The sequence below is a fragment of the Epinephelus fuscoguttatus genome, linkage group LG10, assembly GCF_011397635.1.
Source record: "Epinephelus fuscoguttatus linkage group LG10, E.fuscoguttatus.final_Chr_v1".
Lineage (NCBI taxonomy): Eukaryota > Metazoa > Chordata > Actinopteri > Perciformes > Serranidae > Epinephelus > Epinephelus fuscoguttatus.
The window spans coordinates 1,371,848-1,394,511 of record NC_064761.1 but is presented as its reverse complement, the minus strand read 5'-3'; the positions used below and the strand labels follow the sequence as shown (position 1 = coordinate 1,394,511).

General features: G+C 39.5%; 1 protein-coding gene across 3 annotated transcripts in view; it reads right to left on the bottom strand.

Moving 5' to 3' along the window:
- LOC125895866 (calcium homeostasis endoplasmic reticulum protein) overlaps positions 1-22,186 on the bottom strand; it is a 53,856-nt gene extending 31,670 nt beyond the window's left edge. Inside the window, exons 1-3 of one of the 3 annotated variants that reach the window (XM_049588035.1) lie at positions 22,009-22,186; positions 18,557-18,730; positions 3,662-3,700 (exon numbers count right to left, since the gene is read on the bottom strand). In XM_049588035.1, coding sequence (XP_049443992.1) covers positions 3,662-3,700; positions 18,557-18,730; positions 22,009-22,033 — 238 coding nt within the window. In that variant the 5' untranslated portion in view covers positions 22,034-22,186. The other 2 variants (XM_049588036.1, XM_049588037.1) reach the window with 2 other exon arrangements.
- Between the last annotated feature and the right edge of the window lie 478 nt (positions 22,187-22,664).

The following is a 22,664-nucleotide window of genomic DNA, read 5'->3' as shown; positions in this document are numbered from 1 at the left end:
ATACTAACCAAGCCATGAAGTGCAGTTTGCCATTAGTATATAGTTGTTTGACTTGTTTATGTCTTGCATAGCTTTGTTTTATGTCCTTATCACTGGCTCAGCAGCACGTCTGTCCATAATTAATAAAAATCATTTGACAAATCTCACTATTAAACATTCTGGACATGGACGCAAAATACAAAAGTGTATGCACCGAAAGGTTTATATGTCTTGATTTATTCTTTCGTATGGATACTGGGTACATGAAGATGTCCGGCAACTGTAACGTTGGCATTGTATGTTAGTGCAAGACCAAAGATATAAACACATACATACAAACATTATGATCTAGTAGAAAAAGTTTTGTCTCCAGTTAATTAGAGTCTCAATATTTAGGCTATAATCGCTGCTGGACGCTCAGTAGAGGAGTATGTTTGGCTTACATGAACTGAATTACTGATGGGGTTTTAGATAATTCAACATCATAAGGAACTGTGAAAACTCACAAACTCAAAGTTGGTCAAGCATGGATTTATCATATTGTCCTTGTTAATACTTAGAGACATCCCCATATAATATAATTTAATGTAGAAGTAACATCAGACAACTTTTCAACTAGCTAAATAATGCTATCTGCTAATTAACTCAATGATCATGACAGAATACAGTAACTTTCACCACTGCTGATTTTAGAAATGACACCACAAGAAAACGTGTTCTTTGTTAAGATTAATAAACGGATGATGGATTATAGATGACTTTTTTCTGTCTGCCAGTGATACGGCAGATCACTGGAAGGCTGAAAAAAATTAGCTATATCACTAACATTAGCAAGCCTTTCATTTCCCCTGCCTGGATGCAGATGGGAACTGATTAAACACACATTATAGTCTCTATGTTAACATAAACAAAGAACTTATTTTCTTGTGGAGGCCTTTCTAAAGTTAAGAGTACTTCGTTATAATCAAGGTGTTACTAAGCAAACAGCGTTAGCTAGCTAGTGCGCTAGCAAGTTGATAAATTGCGCTTCCACATTAAATCATATCATATGGGGACGTCTCCACAACTATTATCTAAGGAATAAGCCAAATCCATGCTTGACAAACATGAGTTTTAACAATTACTCATGATGATATATCTCTCATGTAAATATTTCAATTCACATAAGCCTAACACACTCCTTTACTGAGCATTGAGCAGCAGGGATTAGCCTACATATCCAGATTCCCTTAACTGGAGACAAAAGTTTTTTTTCCTACTACACCTACAGTACAGGCCAAAAGTTTGGACACACCTTCTCATTCAATGCGTTTTCTTTATTTTCATGACTATTTACATTGTAGATTCTCACTGAAGGCATCAAAACTATGACTGAACACATGTGGAGTTATGTACTTAACAAAAAAAGGTGAAATAACTGAAAACATGTTTTATATTCTAGTTTCTTCAAAATAGCCACCCTTTGCTCTGATTACTGCTTTGCACACTCTTGGCATTCTCTCCATGAGCTTCAAGAGGTAGTCACCTGAAATGGTTTTCCAACAGTCTTGAAGGAGTTCCCAGAGGTGTTTAGCACTCGTTGGCCCCTTTGCCTTCACTCTGCGGTCCAGCTCACCCCAAACCATCTCGATTGGGTTCAGGTCCGGTGACTGTGGAGGCCAGGTCATCTGCCGCAGCACTCCATCACTCTCCTTCTTGGTCAAATAGCCCTTACACAGCCTGGAGGTGTGTTTGGGGTCATTGTCCTGTTGAAAAATAAATGATCGTCCAACTAAATGCAAACCGGATGGGATGGCATGTCGCTGCAGGATGCTGTGGTAGCCATGCTGGTTCAGTGTGCCTTCAATTTGGAATAAATCCCCAACAGTGTCACCAGCAAAACACCCCCACACCATCACACCTCCTCCTCCATGCTTCACAGTGGGAACCAGGCATGTGGAATCCATCCGTTCACCTTTTCTGCGTCTCACAAAGACACGGCGGTTGGAACCAAAGATCTCAAATTTGGACTCATCAGACCAAAGCACAGATTTCCACTGGTCTAATGTCCATTCCTTGTGTTTCTTGGCCCAAACAAATCTCTTCTGCTTGTTGCCTCTCCTTAGCAGTGGTTTCCTAGCAGCTATTTGACCATGAAGGCCTGATTCGCGCAGTCTCCTCTTAACAGTTGTTCTAGAGATGGGTCTGCTGCTAGAACTCTGTGTGGCATTCATCTGGTCTCTGATCTGAGCTGCTGTTAACTTGCGATTTCTGAGGCTGGTGACTCGGATGAACTTATCCTCAGAAGCAGAGGTGACTCTTGTTGCGACTCCACTTGGGGACACATTTAAAGTTTTTGCAATTTTCCGGACTGACTGACCTTCATTTCTTAAAGTAATGATGGCCACTCGTTTTTCTTTAGTTAGCTGATTGGTTCTTGCCATAATATGAATTTTAACAGTTGTCCAATAGGGCTGTCGGCTGTGTATTAACCTGACTTCTGCACAACACAACTGATGGTCCCAACCCCATTGATAAAGCAAGAAATTCCACTAATTAACCCTGATAAGGCACACCTGTGAAGTGGAAACCATTTCAGGTGACTACCTCTTGAAGCTCATGGAGAGAATGCCAAGAGTGTGCAAAGCAGTAATCAGAGCAAAGGGTGGCTATTTTGAAGAAACTAGAATATAAAACATGTTTTCAGTTATTTCACCTTTTTTTGTTAAGTACATAACTGCACATGTGTTCATTCATAGTTTTGATGCCTTCAGTGAGAATCTACAATGTAAATAGTCATGAAAATAAAGAAAACGCATTGAATGAGAAGGTGTGTCCAAACTTTTGGCCTGTACTGTAGATCAAAAGTCATTGATCTAAAAATTACTTATTTCAATCGGTTGAGAAATATCAACATTATCGTGATTTCTACGTTTTATTTGGTGCTGAAACTGACATTACAATTGTACCTTTCTGCCACCAGTTCAGCTCTGCCCACAAAATACATCATCTGTTTGCAAACACAAAAAGGGTCTACCTGAAGTTTAAACAGGGAGAGTAAATGACTGTAATTGACATATTATGCCATTGTTATTGTTAGGAAGCCTCTGCTGCTGCATATATTATATGTCACACAAAAGGCAAATGCTGTTGTGTTACATGTCGCGCCCAACACACCTCTTTTGCTTCCACAATGCTGGCATGCTGTCTAAAATCACACACTGGAGCGGCATGATGTATGATGTGTGGCAATGACTGTGGTAGGGAAAATCATTACAGGGATATAACTTAAACAAGACCTGGGATAATTCCCCAGATACTAGTGTTGTGAATCCAACACTTGCTGATGAAATCATGCAGCCCTCGCACTTTATTTGCCCTTAACCGCAAGACGAAGCACAATTAAATTTTACAAGTTACCAGTATCCTTCTCCTGTTTGTCTAATCAAACTTGGCAGCCTTTTGATTTAGCACTTTTTCATCAGCTTCATCAGATAGATATACCCGAGACATCTTCAGCTTCAAAACAATACAGCACAAACTCAAAAAGAAAAACATACTAACAAGAAAAATGCAACTGAACACAAACCAAAAAGCTTTCAAGCACAGATGTCATAATGTCCAGCAAAAATATGCAAAATCAAAATTGGATTTCCAACTAGACATTTGAATTGGTCAGACAAATCTAGTGCCAAATAAATACCTTCAGATTTATATTCCTCCCCATCGTTGGTAGAGGGATCTAAGTGGGGAAAAGCAAACTTTAATGCATTTCATTGGTATTTCACGACTGACAGAAGAACTCCATGCAACCCTGCACAACACTGTGCTATTATTACACAGCTGTTGATTATCTGATTATCATACAGTCACCATAATACTGGAAAATGCTCAGACTTCCTCTACATTAGCAACAAGTGCAATAATAGTCTGATGAGTCAAAACTATGAGTAAATACATAAAACTAGTTACTGATTTGTTAAAGAAAAATCTTTACATCTGTTCCTTTTCTCAAATGATAGGCTTCAGTGAATTACAACTGCATCAAAAGTTATTTACTGTCCATTTTTAGCGTCTAGAGCTCACTTATCTTCGACTTTCTCACCCTTTTAATATACTTATAATACACTGTGTGTCATCACTCATTTGTAGAGCTGAATCAGTCATGTTTTTTTATTTATTTTTGGCCACCAGTACAGATTGCTGATTGATGAGCCATATTGGCCAATTAACAGCCGATTGCTAGCTTTTTTATTGTTATTTTGTGATATTTTGTCATAGCAGCTGGTACATTTGTACTACAACATCATTTTGACTGCTTTATAATGTATTGGGATTAGTGTTGTCAAAAATATTGATGTATCAATCCATTCTGAATATTTTAAATTGTTTCATTAATCATTTTCCGCAGTACTGATGCAAGAGTACCAGCTGTGCTTTCTCGCTCCCTCTTATTGTTAATATTTACTACAGTCATTCTGCTGTTTTCTGCTAATAACCAAGAAAAGTCCTCAATGTCATGTTACAGCTTTGTTATATTTATCTTTTAAGAAAAAAATAATTGTATGCCCTGTGTTACTAACAGAAGTGTAAAATATCACAAGCAGCAACCTCCAGAGGCTGAAATGAATGAAGCCAATGCACAAGTGCCAAAAACTGTAGTTCCTCTCATGGCCACTTGAGGCTGGCTCTAAAACAGAGTCAGTCCCCGTAGACCCTAATGTTAAAATGCCTTTTCAGCAGTAACAAACATGTTGACAGCCTGGTACAAAAAACAGTTTTGGTCTCTATAGATAATTTAATTTCATGACAATGGTGAATTTATATAGAACTCACCGATTTGCAGTTTTATTAAGGCTTAAAGTTATGCATAATTAAGGGCAGGGCCGCATGAGTGACAGGCGGTCTGTGTGCTCTCACCACAGTCTGTGAGTCAGATCTACCCCTGTCCTCTATAGTTCCAACCTCTTGTAAAACGTGGTCAAATCTGGCTCCAAATATCCAAGATGGCGACTGATGAAATGCCAAAATTGAGGCTTCAAAACGACAGTCCACATGGGTGACGTAACGGTAGCTGCATCCATTATTTATACAGTCTGTGGAAAATTGATATTTTTCAGGATATTCACTAACTGTGATCTACTCCAGGGGGCAGTATAACCTAGGCTTCATATGCAATGTAACTGCAACGTATGAATAATGAATCACAAAAAGTTAATCTTGTTTGTTTATTATTGTGTCAACAATGCATTTTTACCTAGTCTGTTCAATCAACAGAGCAGTAAAAAAGCAACAAGTAGCCTACAGTAATGGTGTGTTCAAACCAGTCATGACGCAAATTTTTGCATTGTACAGCCACTGGAGTGGGTTTTTTTTTTTTTGGAGTGTTTTGCAAATGGTGAATATTCTCCAGCCTTGCTGATGGCTCTGATAACTAACTGGGCTAACTTGGTTTGCAGTAAAGTACAACGGATAGGTGGGATCAAGTGATGTGAAAAAAGTAAACACAGAACTTCAAAACTTACCACGTAGTCCTATGGCAGTACTCACTAATCTGCAAGCCCTCTCCTTCATCGTTCTGTCTCTGTATATTACTGACTTTAGCCCTATTCGGACGGGATTAGTTTTACATAGGTACGTGGGGTAAAGTAATAATTACCAGAGATTTTAGTCCCGTCCGAATGTCCGAATGGTCCTGGACAATTACCTCAGGTAATACTAATCCTGTGCGAATAGACCAGCAGTAAATACAGTACAGGCCAAAAGTTTGGACACACCTTCTCATTCAACGCGTTTTCTTTATTTTCATGACTATTTACATTGTAGATTCTCACTGAAGGCATCAAAACTATGAATGAACACATGTGGAGTTATGTACTTAACAAAAAAAGGTGAAATAACTGAAAACATGTTTTATATTCTAGTTTCTTCAAAATAGCCACCCTTTGCTCTGATTACTGCTTTGCACACTCTTGGCATTCTCTCCATGAGCTTCAAGAGGTAGTCACCTGAAATGGTTTTCCAACAGTCTTGAAGGAGTTCCCAGAGGTGTTTAGCACTTGTTGGCCCCTTTGCCTTCACTCTGCGGTCCAGCTCACCCCAAACCATCTCGATTGGGTTCAGGTCCGTGACTGTGGAGGCCAGGTCATCTGCCGCAGCACTCCATCACTCTCCTTCTTGGTCAAATAGCCCTTACACAGCCTGGAGGTGTGTTTGGGGTCATTGTCCTGTTGAAAATAAATGATCTCCAACTAAACGCAAACCGGATGGGATGGCATGTCGCTGCAGGATGCTGTGGTAGCCATGCTGGTTCAGTGTGCCTTCAATTTGGAATAAATCCCCAACAGTGTCACCAGCAAAACACCCCCACACCATCACACCTCCTCCTCCATGCTTCACAGTGGGAACCAGGCATGTGGAATCCATCCGTTCACCTTTTCTGCGCCTCACAAAGACACGGCGGTTGGAACCAAAGATCTCAAATTTGGACTCATCAGACCAAAGCACAGATTTCCACTGGTCTAATGTCCATTCCTTGTGTTTCTTGGCCCAAACAAATCTCTTCTGCTTGTTGCCTCTCCTTAGCAGTGGTTTCCTAGCAGCTATTTGACCATGAAGGCCTGATTCGCGCAGTCTCCTCTTAACAGTTGTTCTAGAGATGGGTCTGCTGCTAGAACTCTGTGTGGCATTCATCTGGTCTCTGATCTGAGCTGCTGTTAACTTGCGATTTCTGAGGCTGGTGACTCGGATGAACTTATCCTCAGAAGCAGAGGTGACTCTTGGTCTTCCTTTCCTGGTCGGTCCTCATGTGTGCCAGTTTCAGTTGTAGCGCTTGATGGTTTTTGCGACTCCACTTGGGGACACATTTAAAGTTTTTGCAATTTTCCGGACTGACTGACCTTCATTTCTTAAAGTAATGATGGCCACTCGTTTTTCTTTAGTTAGCTGATTGGTTCTTGCCATAATATGAATTTTAACAGTTGTCCAATAGGGCTGTCAGCTGTGTATTAACCTGACTTCTGCACAACACAACTGATGGTCCCAACCCCATTGATAAAGCAAGAAATTCCACTAATGAACCCTGATAAGGCACACCTGTGAAGTGGAAACCATTTCAGGTGACTACCTCTTGAAGCTCATGGAGAGAATGCCAAGAGTGTGCAAAGCAGTAATCAGAGCAAAGGGTGGCTATTTTGAAGAAACTAGAATATAAAACATGTTTTCAGTTATTTCACCTTTTTTTGTTAAGTACATAACTCCACATGTGTTCATTCATAGTTTTGATGCCTTCAGTGAGAATCTACAATGTAAATAGTCATGAAAATAAAGAAAACGCATTGAATGAGAAGGCGTGTCCAAACTTTTGGCCTGTACTGTATGTGTATTAGGGCTGTCAAAAAAAAATTAAAGTTAGAAATATATTCAAATATATATATTTTTTATAATTTCAAACCTAAATTTGATAATTCGAATATCATTAATAATTAATTTATACTATCAATAATGTTGTATATCACAGCGAATCCCGTTCGGGCGCAGATGGCTCGTGTACAAGCCGGGCCAGAGAGGGATGCAGCGATGGAGAGAGAGGTGCCGACAGAGGAGCCCGCTGCACCAACACCACCCACTGCACTGTCCGCAATGTGTGACCTGCTCGGGGAGACATACAGGGAGAGTGTTGCACCTGCTGCCTCCCTGCCTACCCTTTTTGAAGAAGAGATGAAACGTTACCAAAATGAGACACCACTACGAGCCGACCAGGATCCACTCTTGTGGTGGAAAACTACGTACTGAAGTATCCAAACATTGCTCAGATAGCGAGGCGGAAGTCATACCTGGCACTTCAGTGAGGTCAGAATGGGTGTTTTCATCCGAGTGTCATGTTCATATTGTAAGAAAAAAAAAAAAAATAATAATAATAAATTCTAATATTATTTGAACTCTACTAAATTAATTCAAAAATATTCAAACTCAATTTCATGGTGTTTATGACAGTCCTATCATACGCACATGACGGCAGGAGGGGACAGCGGTGCGTGAATGGATTTACCCCTCCCACTTGTGGTAGTTTTACTGATATTTCTTATCCCGTGCGAATCGGTCATTCATTTTACTGACGTTCTGTGGTAAAGTGACATTACCCCACGTGCCCATGTAAAACTAATCCTGTCCAAATAGTGCTTTAGACTGGGAGAGCTCTAGGTGCCCACAGGTGGCAACAATATATTTGTCCTTCATTTCTAAATCTTTGTAACGTCAGGACAATCTGAAGTGGTTCTCAACGCTGATTGGCTTTCGTAATACAGTACTAATTTCTTGCAAAAAAATTCAACTCCAACGAATACGCAAAAAAACAATTTCGCAAATTTTGTGTTGTGATTTCGCACCTATTTGTGTCTTTGCATCGAGTTTGTTTGTAATCTTGCCATGTGAAATGCTTCACATTCGATGTGAACACACCCCACCAGTGTAAAGCCTGGGATACACTGTGCAACTTTTGGCTGTCTCAGACAAAAGATGACCAACGTGAAAGAAACATGGTGATATCTTTGGTTGTGGCTCTAAAACGTCACACAGTGAGGGAGGTTCAAGGATGGCCGTTGTCACAATCTTGCAATGAACGGCAGCCTGGGATTAAATTCTGACAGTGTCAGAAATTTGGGATGACCATCTCACTGTGTGACTGCTGTTATGAGATACATCTCCTAACCAACCACTAGAAATGCAGCATGAAATGATAATCTGGCGCTCAACCCAAACAAATAGAGTCAGGAGAACAGCAGGAGGAAAACCTTGTGGAGGTGTGCCTCCAGCTCTTACCATTATCGCGAAAAAAAAAAAGGACGAAGCATGGAAGGAAACAGCAGTGGAGTTACAGCTTCCAGGTCACCAACCTAGCAGCAAGTTGATAAACTTGATGTCGTACCCAAGTTTATTAGACCCATGTCAAACAGTGTAGTTTGAACTAAATGTATAAGAATGCTAAAATCTCACAGTCTTTAGGAGGCTTAAGTCACAGGAAACTCTTGTTGGTTTTGAGTAGCTGTGGCATTTAATAACACTCAAACTACTCAACTGTACATTCACTTGATATCTACACCACTAAAATTAAACTAATCTATGCTCCAACTTGAAAAGGATTTGGAAACTACAGCTATGTGGCTCGTACTGTGCCAGTCTGGATCTGGAGCACAACACAGCTGGTGATCAGTGGTGAGGCAAAGAACAATCAAAAGAGGTGCATAAGAGGCTGACACAAGTTTTGTCCCTAACCAACAATTTGCTGTCTAAATTTAATGTCTAAATAATTACATTTGTGAGGTGAATGTGAAGTATATTGTAAACAATTTCTAAACCATCACCCAGAGATGTTAATGGACATGAGACTGGCTGACCAACACACACACACTGGAGTATGAACAAAATTAAACCAACTCTGTGGTGAAAAAATTATTCCCTGCATCTGGCCGGCTCAGCATCTGGGCTTTCCCACAGCTAACATGTAGCAGAGAGGCTACTTTCCAGAGCTGGAGACATTAAAACAACAGACTGGAGCACTCCGCCTCTCCTCTCATTTTGCTATTCTCACACAGTCAGGAGACGGTGAGGTGCTTTCAAATTAATATATTCAATAATTAATGAAATTAACTTTTTAAAATAAAAAGGCTGGGGGCCATTATTAATCAACAGATCATAAAATGTATACTATTCCCAGTGAAATAGTATGCAAACACTGGACACTGTGCCAGTATAAACAGTGTGCATACAATTCCACTGGCACTCTCTGCTTCAAAAGCTCCAGTATGGAAGCATTTTGGCTTCTATAAAGCTGAATGAAAAATGCTTCAAAAAAAGCTTTGTAAATGTCAAAAATGCTAAATTAGCAGCAAAGAGTACTTTATGTTAGTAGCTAAATTAAAATAGTAGCCTATTGCTGCAGCAGCCATCCTTTCAAGCAGCTGGGCAGAGCAAGCAGTAGATAGGTGAAAAATTCCGCTGTTAAAATTTTGGGCGCTTACTGTGCATATGCTCATTGATGGACATATTTAGCAGAATTGAGCCATTGTTTTTTTTTTATGTGATTGAAATTATGTGATTGGAAGTGCACTTATGAGCTCATCTAGTACTCACCACACTAAAATGATGTAAAACAAGGCAAATTAGAGACATGATTCATGACAAATGCAAGAGACAAATTTATATTATTATCGACACTGCATTTATTTTTTAATGTAAATTTATGTCCGTGTAATGGGCCACATTATGTTAAATGAAGGTTTTGTGGTTACCTGTTGTATTTGGTAAAGAAAAGAAAAATGAAGTATTAAAATATAATTGTCTGTGATATTAATAGGTAATAATTAATAGGTATTAATGTGTAGGCCTAAACGACAAAATTGTGGTCGGCGCTGCTGAATCTCACTCCAAGGTTTTTTGAAAAGTTGGCAGCCCTGTATGTATGTAAATTAATCTATTAACTACATTATGGATCACTGATAATGCAGTATGCTATGTTTTAAAAGTAGTAAGTAGTCACACAGTGAGAAAAATAAATACTGAAGAAATCAAAAAATTTGATGCACTGAATCGTTTTCTCACTGAATTATTGCCCTCCGAATCATATCAAATCAAATTGTGAGGTGCCTGGAGCAGAGTCCTACACTGGGCAGGTACCCATAAAACACTGTGTAACAGGTAAAAATATGCATAACCATAAATTAATAGGTACGGGCATGTGCTCCACACGGGCAGGCAGCAGGTGAGAACAAAAATATATTTTTTATTTTTTAGAATAAAACAAATGAAAAAGTGATTTAGATGTCAAAATATTACACATACACTAGATATCTATCATCAGGCGGCAATTCCTTTTATTTTGAAAGTCAGTGACACAAGTTGAAGCTTCGACCCCATTGTCACATTTGTCACCCAGGTGGAGGACTCCAGCGATTAAACTTTGCAGCCCAAAGATGAGGTGGCAGCCTAATTTTGATGTTTATAGTGGTGGAAGGAGTATGCAAAAATGTTTCCTAACCTAGCAGTGATTGCGTTTTCACCATCCCAGCATCGAGCACAGCCAGTGAAAGAAACTTTTCCTCCACTGGATTTCTAATTCAAGAACAAAGAGCCCAGCTTAATGTAAGTGAGTGTAGCCTGTGTGTGTTAAATCACAGGTACGGGTCGTGTAACGGGACTTTTATTAACAGGTGTGGGCAGGTGCGGCACTGACTTAGACATAATGACGAGTAACAGGTCATTCTGGTATTGAGCTTTAAGGGTATGGGCAGGTGCAGGGTTTTCAGAAATTGACCTGTACAGGACTCTGACCTGGGGATTCCCATCCCTACTTGTGATTAACATGTCCAGACTGCTAACAAGACTTTGCATCTCATGTTTTGATTATTTACAACATTTTATTTTTACATGCTATCTAAAAGATTTGACATTAACTCACTGTATTATACATATTCAGTTAAACATTTGACTCATCAGATATGATGATACATGATGTAATCAACTGTTCCTGCATTTTGCAAATAACAGCCGTCTAGTGTCTACACACTATTTTCCTGGCTGAGCACATGGCTCATTAACGCAGCAGTGCATTACAATGCAGATGTTGCACAGACTTCTTCAGTTTACAGATATTTTCTGCTATTGCACGTTCAACAAACACTACCTAGTTGCGCGCACGCACACACGTGCACACACACGTGCGCGCGCACACACACACACACACACACACACACACACACACACACACACACACACACACTTGTGAGGACCTTCACTGACATAATGCATTCCCTAGCCGCTTACCCTAATCTTAATCATCAAAACTGAAAGCCTAAACCCAACCTTACCATCTCTCTTTTAACCTAACCTAAACCTACTGTTATTCTAACCTGAACCTTAAAAGAAAGTCTGAACCCTCAAACAGGCCTTTGAAGGACTGACTGAAGGTAAGGACCAGCCAAAATGTCTGCACTTTCCAAAAGTGTCCTCACTCTAAAGGTCAGCTACTCAAAATGGTTCTCACAAAAATAGATGTATGAGTATGCACACACAATTCATTCAGTGCAGAGCACAGAGGATACAAATGTCCAACTAAAGCCTACTTTACAGTACATGGTTCAAGTGACCCAATTCCGATTTTTTCCTCTCAAGTGGCACAGATTGGATCTGTAACATGAACGTTTAAACAGGAAAAAAACACATGATATTGGATATTGTCAGATCAGATTCAGGCCTTCTTCATATGCGGAAATATATCGGATATGAATCAGATATCTGCCAATAGGTCTGTAATCTAAACAGACAGGTCGGATATTTCCTGACAATCCCCATCGTACGTGATGAACAATGCGACAACAGCGCATTTTGATGACGTGCTCATGAGCGAGGGAAAGGAAGGAAAGCCGAATAAATCGCACGTTAATCAAAAACTACGAACCAAAAAAAGCACAATCTATCCAGAGTGAGACAAACTGCTTGATCCCCGTCTCCAGTGTACCAGCAGCACACCGGGCTACACAGCCTCTCTACCTGAGCAGCTGAAGTTGCGGCTCGCACCCTCGACACACAGACGGTGCTTTTGCTTGACAGCCAAACGTGTGCGCAGCTGTGAGAAATAAATATGTGAGGTGTACGCTGCTTTTCTATCTTTTTTTTTTATTTTTCTTTCTTTCTTTCTGTCAGCGACATACACTCCTAACACAGGACGGGTTGTTTTTATTGACTGAGTTGATTATTAAGCCATAGTGATGCGCGGATCAGGTCTGATAGCACCCGAATCAGCATGTACCTATCAATCATCCAGCCGCACCAGTCTGCAGCTGCACGGACATTTCCACCGCTCTGTTTAGGCTAAGTTACCTTTTAAATTATGTGGAGCAGCGCCAGCTTTCCAGGTGATTTATTCTTTAACGATTAACTTCAAATATTTAAAGTTAGTCCTTAAAATTGCTTTCAGTAATGTAAACACTTACATGCATGCAGTAATGTCACTGTAGCAAATACCGTGGGATATTTACACAGTGGTCAAGAGTGCTGGACCGGAAGTGTCACACAAAAAAACGGAAGCTGGCTGCGTTCTGTTTTGCCTCCGTGTCTCCGTGAAAAATAAGGTGAATAGAACATGTGAACAGCAGTAAGGAAAAATCGGATATAGGCAACAAATCGGAATTGGGCATCAAGACATGGTAGTGTAAAGGCAGCCTAAAGCACGTATAGAATGTTAAAGAAAAACAAATCTGGCTTTACAAAATTGGTCGTATTTTTGTACTTTTGGTCATCATTCCTATCAGTCATGATAACACTGTAATCAAAAGAGTAAATGCTGGATTTCTCAAACAGGCTAAAGTGATCATTATTGGTGGAAATGGGAAAAAAACAACAACTGCTACCCACAGTAAGATCCAGTCTGCATGAAACCTGAATTTCTCTTTAAGATTTAAACTGGGTCAGACAATTTGAGCCACAGCTAACAATTCAGTCTCCACAACAAGGCCACAAAGGATCAGTCAAAGTTCATGTCATCAAGTCATGCCGCTCAGTTTTCAACTAGTGTAAGATGTCAATTTGAGGAACAGAGTTCTTGTGTAGGGCTGGTTATTGTGCTATACAATACCTGAATGTGGTTAAAGATGCCCAATACATACACTAACCTACTTTATTAGGCACACACAAGGGAAGTCAATGGTTAATCTTTAATCAGTTAACTGCCAAGAATATTTTGGACCAGTTATGCATGTCTTGTCTATAGGTTGATTTTGCTTCACTTTACAACACTGCGTATTACCTGGATCTGGTGAAAGCTAATGTTATCTAATGGCACCACTGAATTGGCAATCACTGCTTGTAACTAGGGTTGGGTATTTGGGTTTTTTTCCGATACCGGTGCCGAACCGATACTTTTAAAACGGTACTGGTGCTTAAACGGTGCCTGAGCCGATACCTCAAAATATGAGTTTTTTATGGAGGTTGAAAAGTGGCACAAATGGGCCACCTTTCAGAAGTGTGTGAGTATTTTGTATAACAGTTTTAAATTACAATAAAAACAATGTTTTTATTTATTTGTTGCTGAGGTCTCTGTAGACAGCCCAGGCTCCGTAAATGGCAACAAAAACATTTGGGTCCAAGCTGTACCAACCAGCCAGCACAAGACCAGCGAAAGCAAGCACACACACATGAACACAGTGCCCATGTCTCACGGTCTCGCGCAAGTGCGCACACGTGAACGCGGTGCCCAGAGAGCCAATGAGGCTATAAAGAGAGTTCAAATGACGTTTTTCCAAACAACTTTTTATGTCGGGGCTTCAGGACACTTGGATCACTACAGACGAGCAGTATGGAGATATTTTGTGGTTTCAATTAATGTGTTTTTGGACGTTTGAATCTGGGGCTAGCTCCGTTGTGTAGGCTTGTGCCAATTTCCGGTTTAACCGGTTTGGTCCGGTTTAAGAGCTCCACCCGGTTTAATTCATGTCAACTTATCTTGCATTGTAACATGCATTATGACAACTTAATAAGGTTTATGTTTGTTTATAAATGAAGTGGAGGAGCCTACAAGTGTTTTGTTTAGTTTGTCTCAGAGGCTTCAGAGGGACTCAGCAACTCCGCTCAGCTGTTTGTTGCCCTAGTAACCCGTTTCCACTGAAGAAGTTCCTGATACTATTTGGGGGCTGGAACTACTACAGGAACGTCGTCTCGCTCGGCCCTCTCAACCGCCGTGTCTCCACTGAGAGAGCGGAGTCGGAAGAAGGTTCCTTGGTGTCCTTCTGCGTCGTCTTCTTCTTGTGTAACCTGTGTATTAGTAGTTAATACAGTATTACCGCCACCTAGTGGATTGGAAGCACATTACACCTATAATGGACTTTTATTGGGAAAAATAGCTCAAATGCGACCCCCAGTGCTAAAATTAGGTATATAATTCGATATATCAGTTCGGTTAGATATTTGGCTTTAAATCAAACCAGTTGGAAAATTTTCAAACCAGCACAAGCCTACCATTGTGTTTGATAACATAGCTGAACATAAACAGAAGTGACTCCCAGTGGTGCTTAGTGTGCCTTTAAATAATAATATACACTCAACAAATGAACGAATGAATGAATGACTGATTCTGTTACGTGTAACGTCCAATAGAGGGAGACACAGCATTAAAGAAAAGCACCAAAAGGAGGCACCATAATGTGCGTTTTGTTTCGGTCCGGTAGGTATCGGTTGTATAGGTACCGGTTCTATATAAACACGACTTTCGGTACCCAACCCTACTTGTAACGCAGCCCCAACCCAACAGTTTTCCTATGGAAAGATTAGACCCACTCTCTTGGTATCCCCAAAGGTCGCTCTGGTAATCACTCGGGTCAATTTTGAGCCGTAAACCCCCTTTAGCAGTCTTAACAACTGTTAGCTCTGTTGTGTGCCATTAGTAGTGTCAGCTTAGCTACTGGTGCTGACCAAGCACACTATAAAAGAAGGAAAAAGCATCAGTGACAGCGTTTGAATTTTGCATCAGAGTCAGACTTTGGTGCCACTTCTAATGGGGTCAATGGGGCAGGCACGACAAATGCACAATAACCTATCAAGTCTTTGTTGTCACAACTTTGACTTGTGCAAAATGTATGTGTATCAGTCAGTGTGGTTTACTGTATTGTAAGTACACAGTATTTTGGTTTACATGCCGGACAGTGCTGACAATTTGGGTTATAGAGCACCCAGAAATGTTAGAGGACATGGACATATTAAATAATATGGTGTAAATGGTAGGGCAAAACCTCTGACAGCTGACAAATTTATGTCATGTCACAGTTTATATAGTAGTGCCCACCACTAATAGGAACCGTGCCTAAATACAATTAACTATAAAACTGAGAACATTATGATTTGAATAATAAAAATTTCATCAAAGTATGTGTTAACACAATTAAGAGATATCAGTTGGCATGGAATGCTAACTGTGGGTACTTGATAATTCAGTGCCAAGTAGGGGCGGGGGAAATAACTGATTTTTAGATGCATCGAGATTCTGTCTTAAATGACGCGAGCATCAATTTGGAAAACTCATAAATCGATTTAAATTTTATTTTTATTTTTCAAATCACCGTAACTCCTCGACCATTCACACTATCGTAACGTAATTCCAACGGATTCTGAAAGCTGAGAAGCTGAGCTTTCCAGTGATATACGGTACATTATGGTAGTGACGTCATTACCTGTGGAGGAGGGGAGGGAAGTGAGCACAGCAGGAGGAGAGTGACAGCTGACGAGGAGAGTGCAAGTTGGAGTGATTTAGCAGTGTTTTGGTGAGTTTTAGTGGAGTTTGGGTGGCGTTTTCTTTGTAAATAATATTTAGTGTTGTAAATAACAGTATTTGTGGTTTTTTGAGAGCTTTAATAGTATGTGTTTTTATAGTTCATAGATAGTTATAGTCAGTTATAGTTTTGTAAATACTGGAGGAGAAATGTCGAGGAGGTCGACGACGGACAGGAGAGTCCCCTTGAGATTTGTGGATGAGGAGGATGAACCGGAGGAGACTGGTGGAGTGCAGTCATTTCAACCACAGTCAGTAATACAGTTTGTATGCACTGGATATGTATTCCCAGCTTTATTACAATAATGTTTTCAATATCTAGTGTAAAATTTCTTATTGGCTCATTTTAGAATCGAGAATCGTTTTATAATCGAAATTGTTGCCCTCGGAATCGGAATTCAACTGAATCGTGAGGTGCCTAGAGATTCCCACCCCTAGTGCCACGTAAACAATTCAATCTGTGCTCAAAACACACTAAGATTGCATACCTAGCCCTACTCTTGTTTCAAAGAAAGATAAAGTTCAAAGTTCTGTTGAGTTCAGCGCAGGTGAACTCCACGTGGCTTTGTTGTGAAAACATGACTTAGAGCATCAAGGCAGCATGTGGCTGTATTCCTACTCTACTGTAGAACACAGCTGACATGGCAGCAAACATTAAAGTGATAGTTCAGATTTTTTTTAAGTGGGTTGTATGAAGTAGTTATTGGTAGTAAATGGTCAGTCTGCATGCTCCCAGTTTGGAGGAGCAGGCTAAAGTCCAACATGGAAGCTAAGCAATGTTCTGCTGAGGAGAGGTCAGTAATAGGGGTGGGAATCACCAGAGGATCCACGATATGATATTATCATGATTATCACTTAAGTCACGATACAATATTATTGCAATATATGTTGCGATATACTGAGTACTGCAATAAAATATATTGCCACTTCTTACCTTTTTTCAAATGTAAATTATACCCCCAAGTTTTCAGTCTGTTGATACCACTTCAACCATTGTTTGCAGCAGCAAAATGTATCTAGTGGACTGAAAAAGCTATTGATTATATTATTCTAGTAGGCTACCTAAAGTTTCATTTGTATCTGTCATGTTAATAATTTATATATATAATAGAATTATAATTTAAAATAAAAGATACTTGGCGATATGAGACAATACAATATTGTCAATTTTATCTCCCACCCCTAGTCACTAATAAAATATATTCTAGCCTACAAAAAAAAAGGCCCTCTGAAACAATCAGAATTAGTTGAAGTGTACGGTACATGGAGAATATTTTCGGTGCTTTACCTTTCTGTCAGAAAGCAATTTCAAACATGGATCTGAAGCCGTTATACTGACTTCTTTAAAGGCAGACTCCATTGAGAAAAACAGTGATTTAATGTTGCTGAACACAGGAGCTGCTTGTCTACCACTGCCTCTGTCAGTTATTTTGTTTGTGTTATTGTGTGACTCAGTGTATAAAAGGGTTATCTTGGATTCACCAAAGTCACACACTAACACAAATTAACTGATCAAGGCAGTGGTAGACCAACAGCTCCTGTGTTCAGTGAGCTAAAATAACTGTTTTTGTCAGTGTTGTCTGGTGACTTTGATGAGAGCTTAGATGTGGAACTAGAGCTATTAATGGCTTCTCCATCAGATCAGGCAGTCAGACGCAAAGGTAAAATGCTGAAAACATTCTTATTATAGCATACACTTACACAGATAATGATTTTTTTAAGGGCTTTTTTAAGTGGCTGAAAGACATTTTGATGCTGACATCTACTGCAGGTAATACATTGACTATGGATAAGTACGTCATACTACCACACAAAAATTAGAACTATCCCTTTAAGAGCTATCTTGTGCTATAAGGAAGCATGAAGTGGGTAAGTGTGAGTAGGTACAGTATTTGCTTGATAGGCTTTGGATGCCTATAAACATGAGGGACAAATCCACACCGAAAACAGAACACACATTATTAATATGATGTTGAAGAGTTCAGTCAACACTATCTCTTCTTTCTGTATATGGATGCACAAAGTTTCACTTGAGTTATGTCCCTTGAATACAAGTTTACATGTGATATTTTGATGAACTGACATACATGTTAATCATCTACTGGATTATGCAATTACACAAGCTTCATTTTAATTCAGTTCTGTTGTTTATGTTTTTTTATTCTGTAGCACTGGGAAAGACCCAATTATCTTGAATACCACATTAACTGAACATTCCAACATCATAGAAATATTGATATACAAATCCTGGTTACATGGTGGATTGTCCCTTTCACTACATACGCTGCTGTTGCTCCATAGCAAGCTTGCACTTGTAGTAGCTGAAGTATTCTCCCCCAAAAAGGAAGGAGAACTTAGGGTTGTCCTTCTGTTTCTCCATCGTCATCTTTTCAAACTCTGGCCCGTTCCGAGCAACAAACTGGGCCAGCTTGTCAATGACATTCCTCAGTTCTTGATCTGCACCAGGAAAAAGAAGAGGAGGAAACAAATTCAGTCAAAGCTGTGGCAGCTGATGACCTGTCTAAAAGTGGTGACAAACAAATAGCAAAATTTAGGAAGAAATGAGAGTAACCTGTGCTTTTCTGACACTGTTGGAACATGTGCCTCTCATATGTTATCATTATATTACAGATGCAGAACTCAAAGTTTCCCACACATTTGTTTGTGGCAACCCGCCATGATTAAACATCTGCATTTTGATTTTCTGTTTTTGAAGCTGGACCATTCATTAGGATTGCTGTTAAAATATATACCATTCAGATCCTCAGAGCTGCACAGTCTTGCAGTGCAGAGCAAATTCTGGGTACAGACAGAGCAGTAGAATGTCAGGTACAGTCAGAGTGAAACTTATCCATGTATTGCACTGAATCTGATGTGATCTGATCAAACTGACTGATCAAGTATCCACACCGTGACTCAAAACTGCTGTTCATAGACCTCCAAAAACCATCGAATTTAGAGAGGGGACACGGACATACACACGATAAGAAGGAAAAAAAAAAAAAAAAAAAAGTAAAGTTATACCTGAATCCAAGTGCCCTTATGTGTGTTCTTTCTATGTCATGGACAGACATACCCTAAGAAATGGCTTGGCTACAATTAGGGTTGCAATGGTATGAGACTTTTACAGTACCATAACGTCCCAGAAAATATCACAGTTTCATGTTAACGCAGTATTACAGAATTTATATTATTATCAGTCAGAATGACCCTTTAAGGACTGAAAACATAAGGATTATTTTGGTTGAGCAAACGTTTTATTACTATAACTGAAACTTGAAACCATTTAGTTAATGGAAGTATGCGTCAAAATTCTCCACTTAGAAAATAACTAAAATAAAGGGAAGATTCTCCATCCAGTTGCATTTTTAAAAAAAAATATCATAGATAAGCAAATGTATATGGTATGATATAACCATCTACTTATATCATATTGTATATAATATACCTTGACACCGGTATATTGCTGCAACCCTGGCTACAGTGCTCCATTATAGAGGTCACGTTGGGTGATGAGGTTGTCAAATTTATTTAAAGCTGTTGTTGGTAACGTTTATAAAACATAACTTTTTTCTCATTTGCGGAAAAACTGTCACTATATCCACACCACACTAAATGAGACAGATCTGTGAAAAAACATTACACTCCTCTGCCTACTCCATTGTCTTATAGCATTTCTAATGGGCAAACTGCTTGTGAATTAAAACAACCAATCAGAGCTGAGGAGTATCTGATGCAACTGTCAATCATGTCAATCATTGCTTATGAACTCTGGTCAACTGTCAAACTTGGCAGTGCGGATCACATATGAATCAACTTTCTTTTACTGCATTGCTGGTTTCTCTCCTCCAGTGTTTTCTGTTGTACTGTTTAACTGTACAATGAGAAAACTGGTCTGGCCAATGGGTGGTGTTTGGTACTTTGGCTAACTATTTTCAATATGGTGGCCGAATCACTAACCTTTTCATTTTACACTAGTAAACAGTACACTAAAATATGTTTGTGAAAACATTTGAGGTGAGAAATAGGATATTGGGGTTGCAGCGATATACTGGTTTTAAAATACATTGTGATAAAAAATGTGTCTTTTATCATACCATGTACATTTGCTTATCTACAATATCTTTTTTTTTTTAAATGCAACTGAATGGAGAATCTCCTTTTTAGTTATTTTCTAAGGGGAGACTTTGTTTTTACACATACTTCCATTGACAAAGTGGTTTCAAGTTTCAATTACGTTAATAAAACGTTCACCCAACAACAATCCTTCTGTTCCCATTCCTTTAAGGGTCATTCTGATAATGATATAAATTATTTAATACTGTGAAATCGCAATACTTTCTGACACCATGATTGTACTGTGAAAATTGCATGCTGTTGCAACCCTAAAAAAGGCCCAGTATTACCTACAAAAAACAAAACAAAACACTACTGATTGCAAAAATAAGGAGATGCAATGACTACACACACTTAAACAGCACATAAAAGCGGTAACTTTAGATAGCCCTGAGTAACAAACTCATATCCAACCAGGATTTAGATTCTGACATAGGCTACAATAAACGGTCCGAATTAATGTGCTTCTATCCGCGCTACAAGCTGAATCAATGAGGAAATGAAACAGCTGTCTGGCTGTGTCAGAGGGAGGGGACAGAGAGGACAGACAGCGTTCGCAGGGTTTGTTGATGAAGAACCTTCGAGGGGGCAGGTTAGGTTCAGAGTCAGTTACCACAGTAACTGACAGAGTTTAATGTAACTCTCATTCTGAAACCGAAAACCCAGAGTTTCCCTCATCTCAGTGCTAACTACCTCATAGTTTTCACTAAATCTGCTTTTTAAACAGGGCCCAGGTGGTTAAAAGAGTTGTTGATAATCCTGAAAAATGCCTTCAAAACAGTGCTACCTGTAGTTAAGCAATCGTCTGGGTTTTCAATGGCTGCCTGGGTAGTAATGGGTATAATCTTTCAGAAAAACCGAAGAGGCACAAACCAGGACTAATTCTGACCATCGCTGTGAAAATGGACAAGTTATGTGTAGGCCTATCTGATCAGCTCATCTTGGGTTTTTAATCTGAAACACCTAAATTCCCGCTCAAGAAGGAGAACTATGTGTACAGGCATCTGACGGTTTTAATGACATCTGATTTTTTTTTTTACACACACACACACACACACACACACACACACACACACACAGATATTAGTAGTGTAACGTTAGCCTGAGAAGAGGTTATCCTAGTTTCCCAATCCAGGATTGATGGTCTGCACTCCAAAAAACACTGAAGTGAGCATGTCACATATTAACGGTACATATTACCCATTCCTACATTAGCTAAGCTAATATTACTATTTTTTTATATGACTTACGAAGAATTTGACAATGGCACCAAAAGAGAAAAGAAGGAAATCGTAAACTTGGACGAAAAATAAATGACTACATCCGTGAAAGTTAGTTGACTTAGAAAATACACTCAACTACTCAATCTTTACGTTAGCTAACGTTACTACAAAACTACTCTAAAAGCCGTCATATTTCACACTACTTAACACTGGTGCAAAGGTGTACACAAAAACCGGTTAAATAAACATGCACATGTACCTACTGACGTTACTAACGTTGGCCGACGTGCTAAATGCCGCGGTGCTGCATTGTGTTGAATTGCAGCATTAGCTCCAGATAGCATGGGTGCTAGCTCACAGCTCATACAACGCAAGGAATGTAACGTTACTGCTCACCTTCGGGGGGATTGGGCATATCCATGTTTGTCGTCAGTTACAGCGATCCCGCTGAACCTTATTAGACAGTCCAGAGATCAGTCAACTCGTTTTACTTTTCACTAAATGGTTTATAATTGACAAAAAACCGCACTCGCGCTTCCCCCGTATCGTACACCGGAAGTATTATTACATAGAAACAGCGCCGTGAAATAGAGACGTCTGATTATTCTACAGCGCCACCTGGGGATTGGAAAACGATAGTACTACTATTACTACTACTTCTTCTTCTTCTTCTTGAGATAGTATTAGATAAGATTAAAATAATACTGATCCTAATAATGATAAGCCCTTCCCATCTAGTCCCCATTCTATTGTAAAATTTCCAGTTTTCCCAGCTGAGCCTAAACACTCTCAAAAGCTGCTGTACATCTTCTCAATAATCACCCACCATCAAGAAATCTCCTTGCCACATCTATGATTATTTCAATTTTCTCAGATTTTCTTTCAGATCTAGCAGTTCAGTTAATAACTGTCATCACAAAGGCCAAAAAACTTCATCTCTTCTTTACAAGCAATATTCCTAATGCTTCCTAGCTGACTTGTTCTCCTTAGCTTCCCATCGTACATATTTTGTCTTTACCTACTTCCTCCAATCTATTTAATTTCTTCATTCT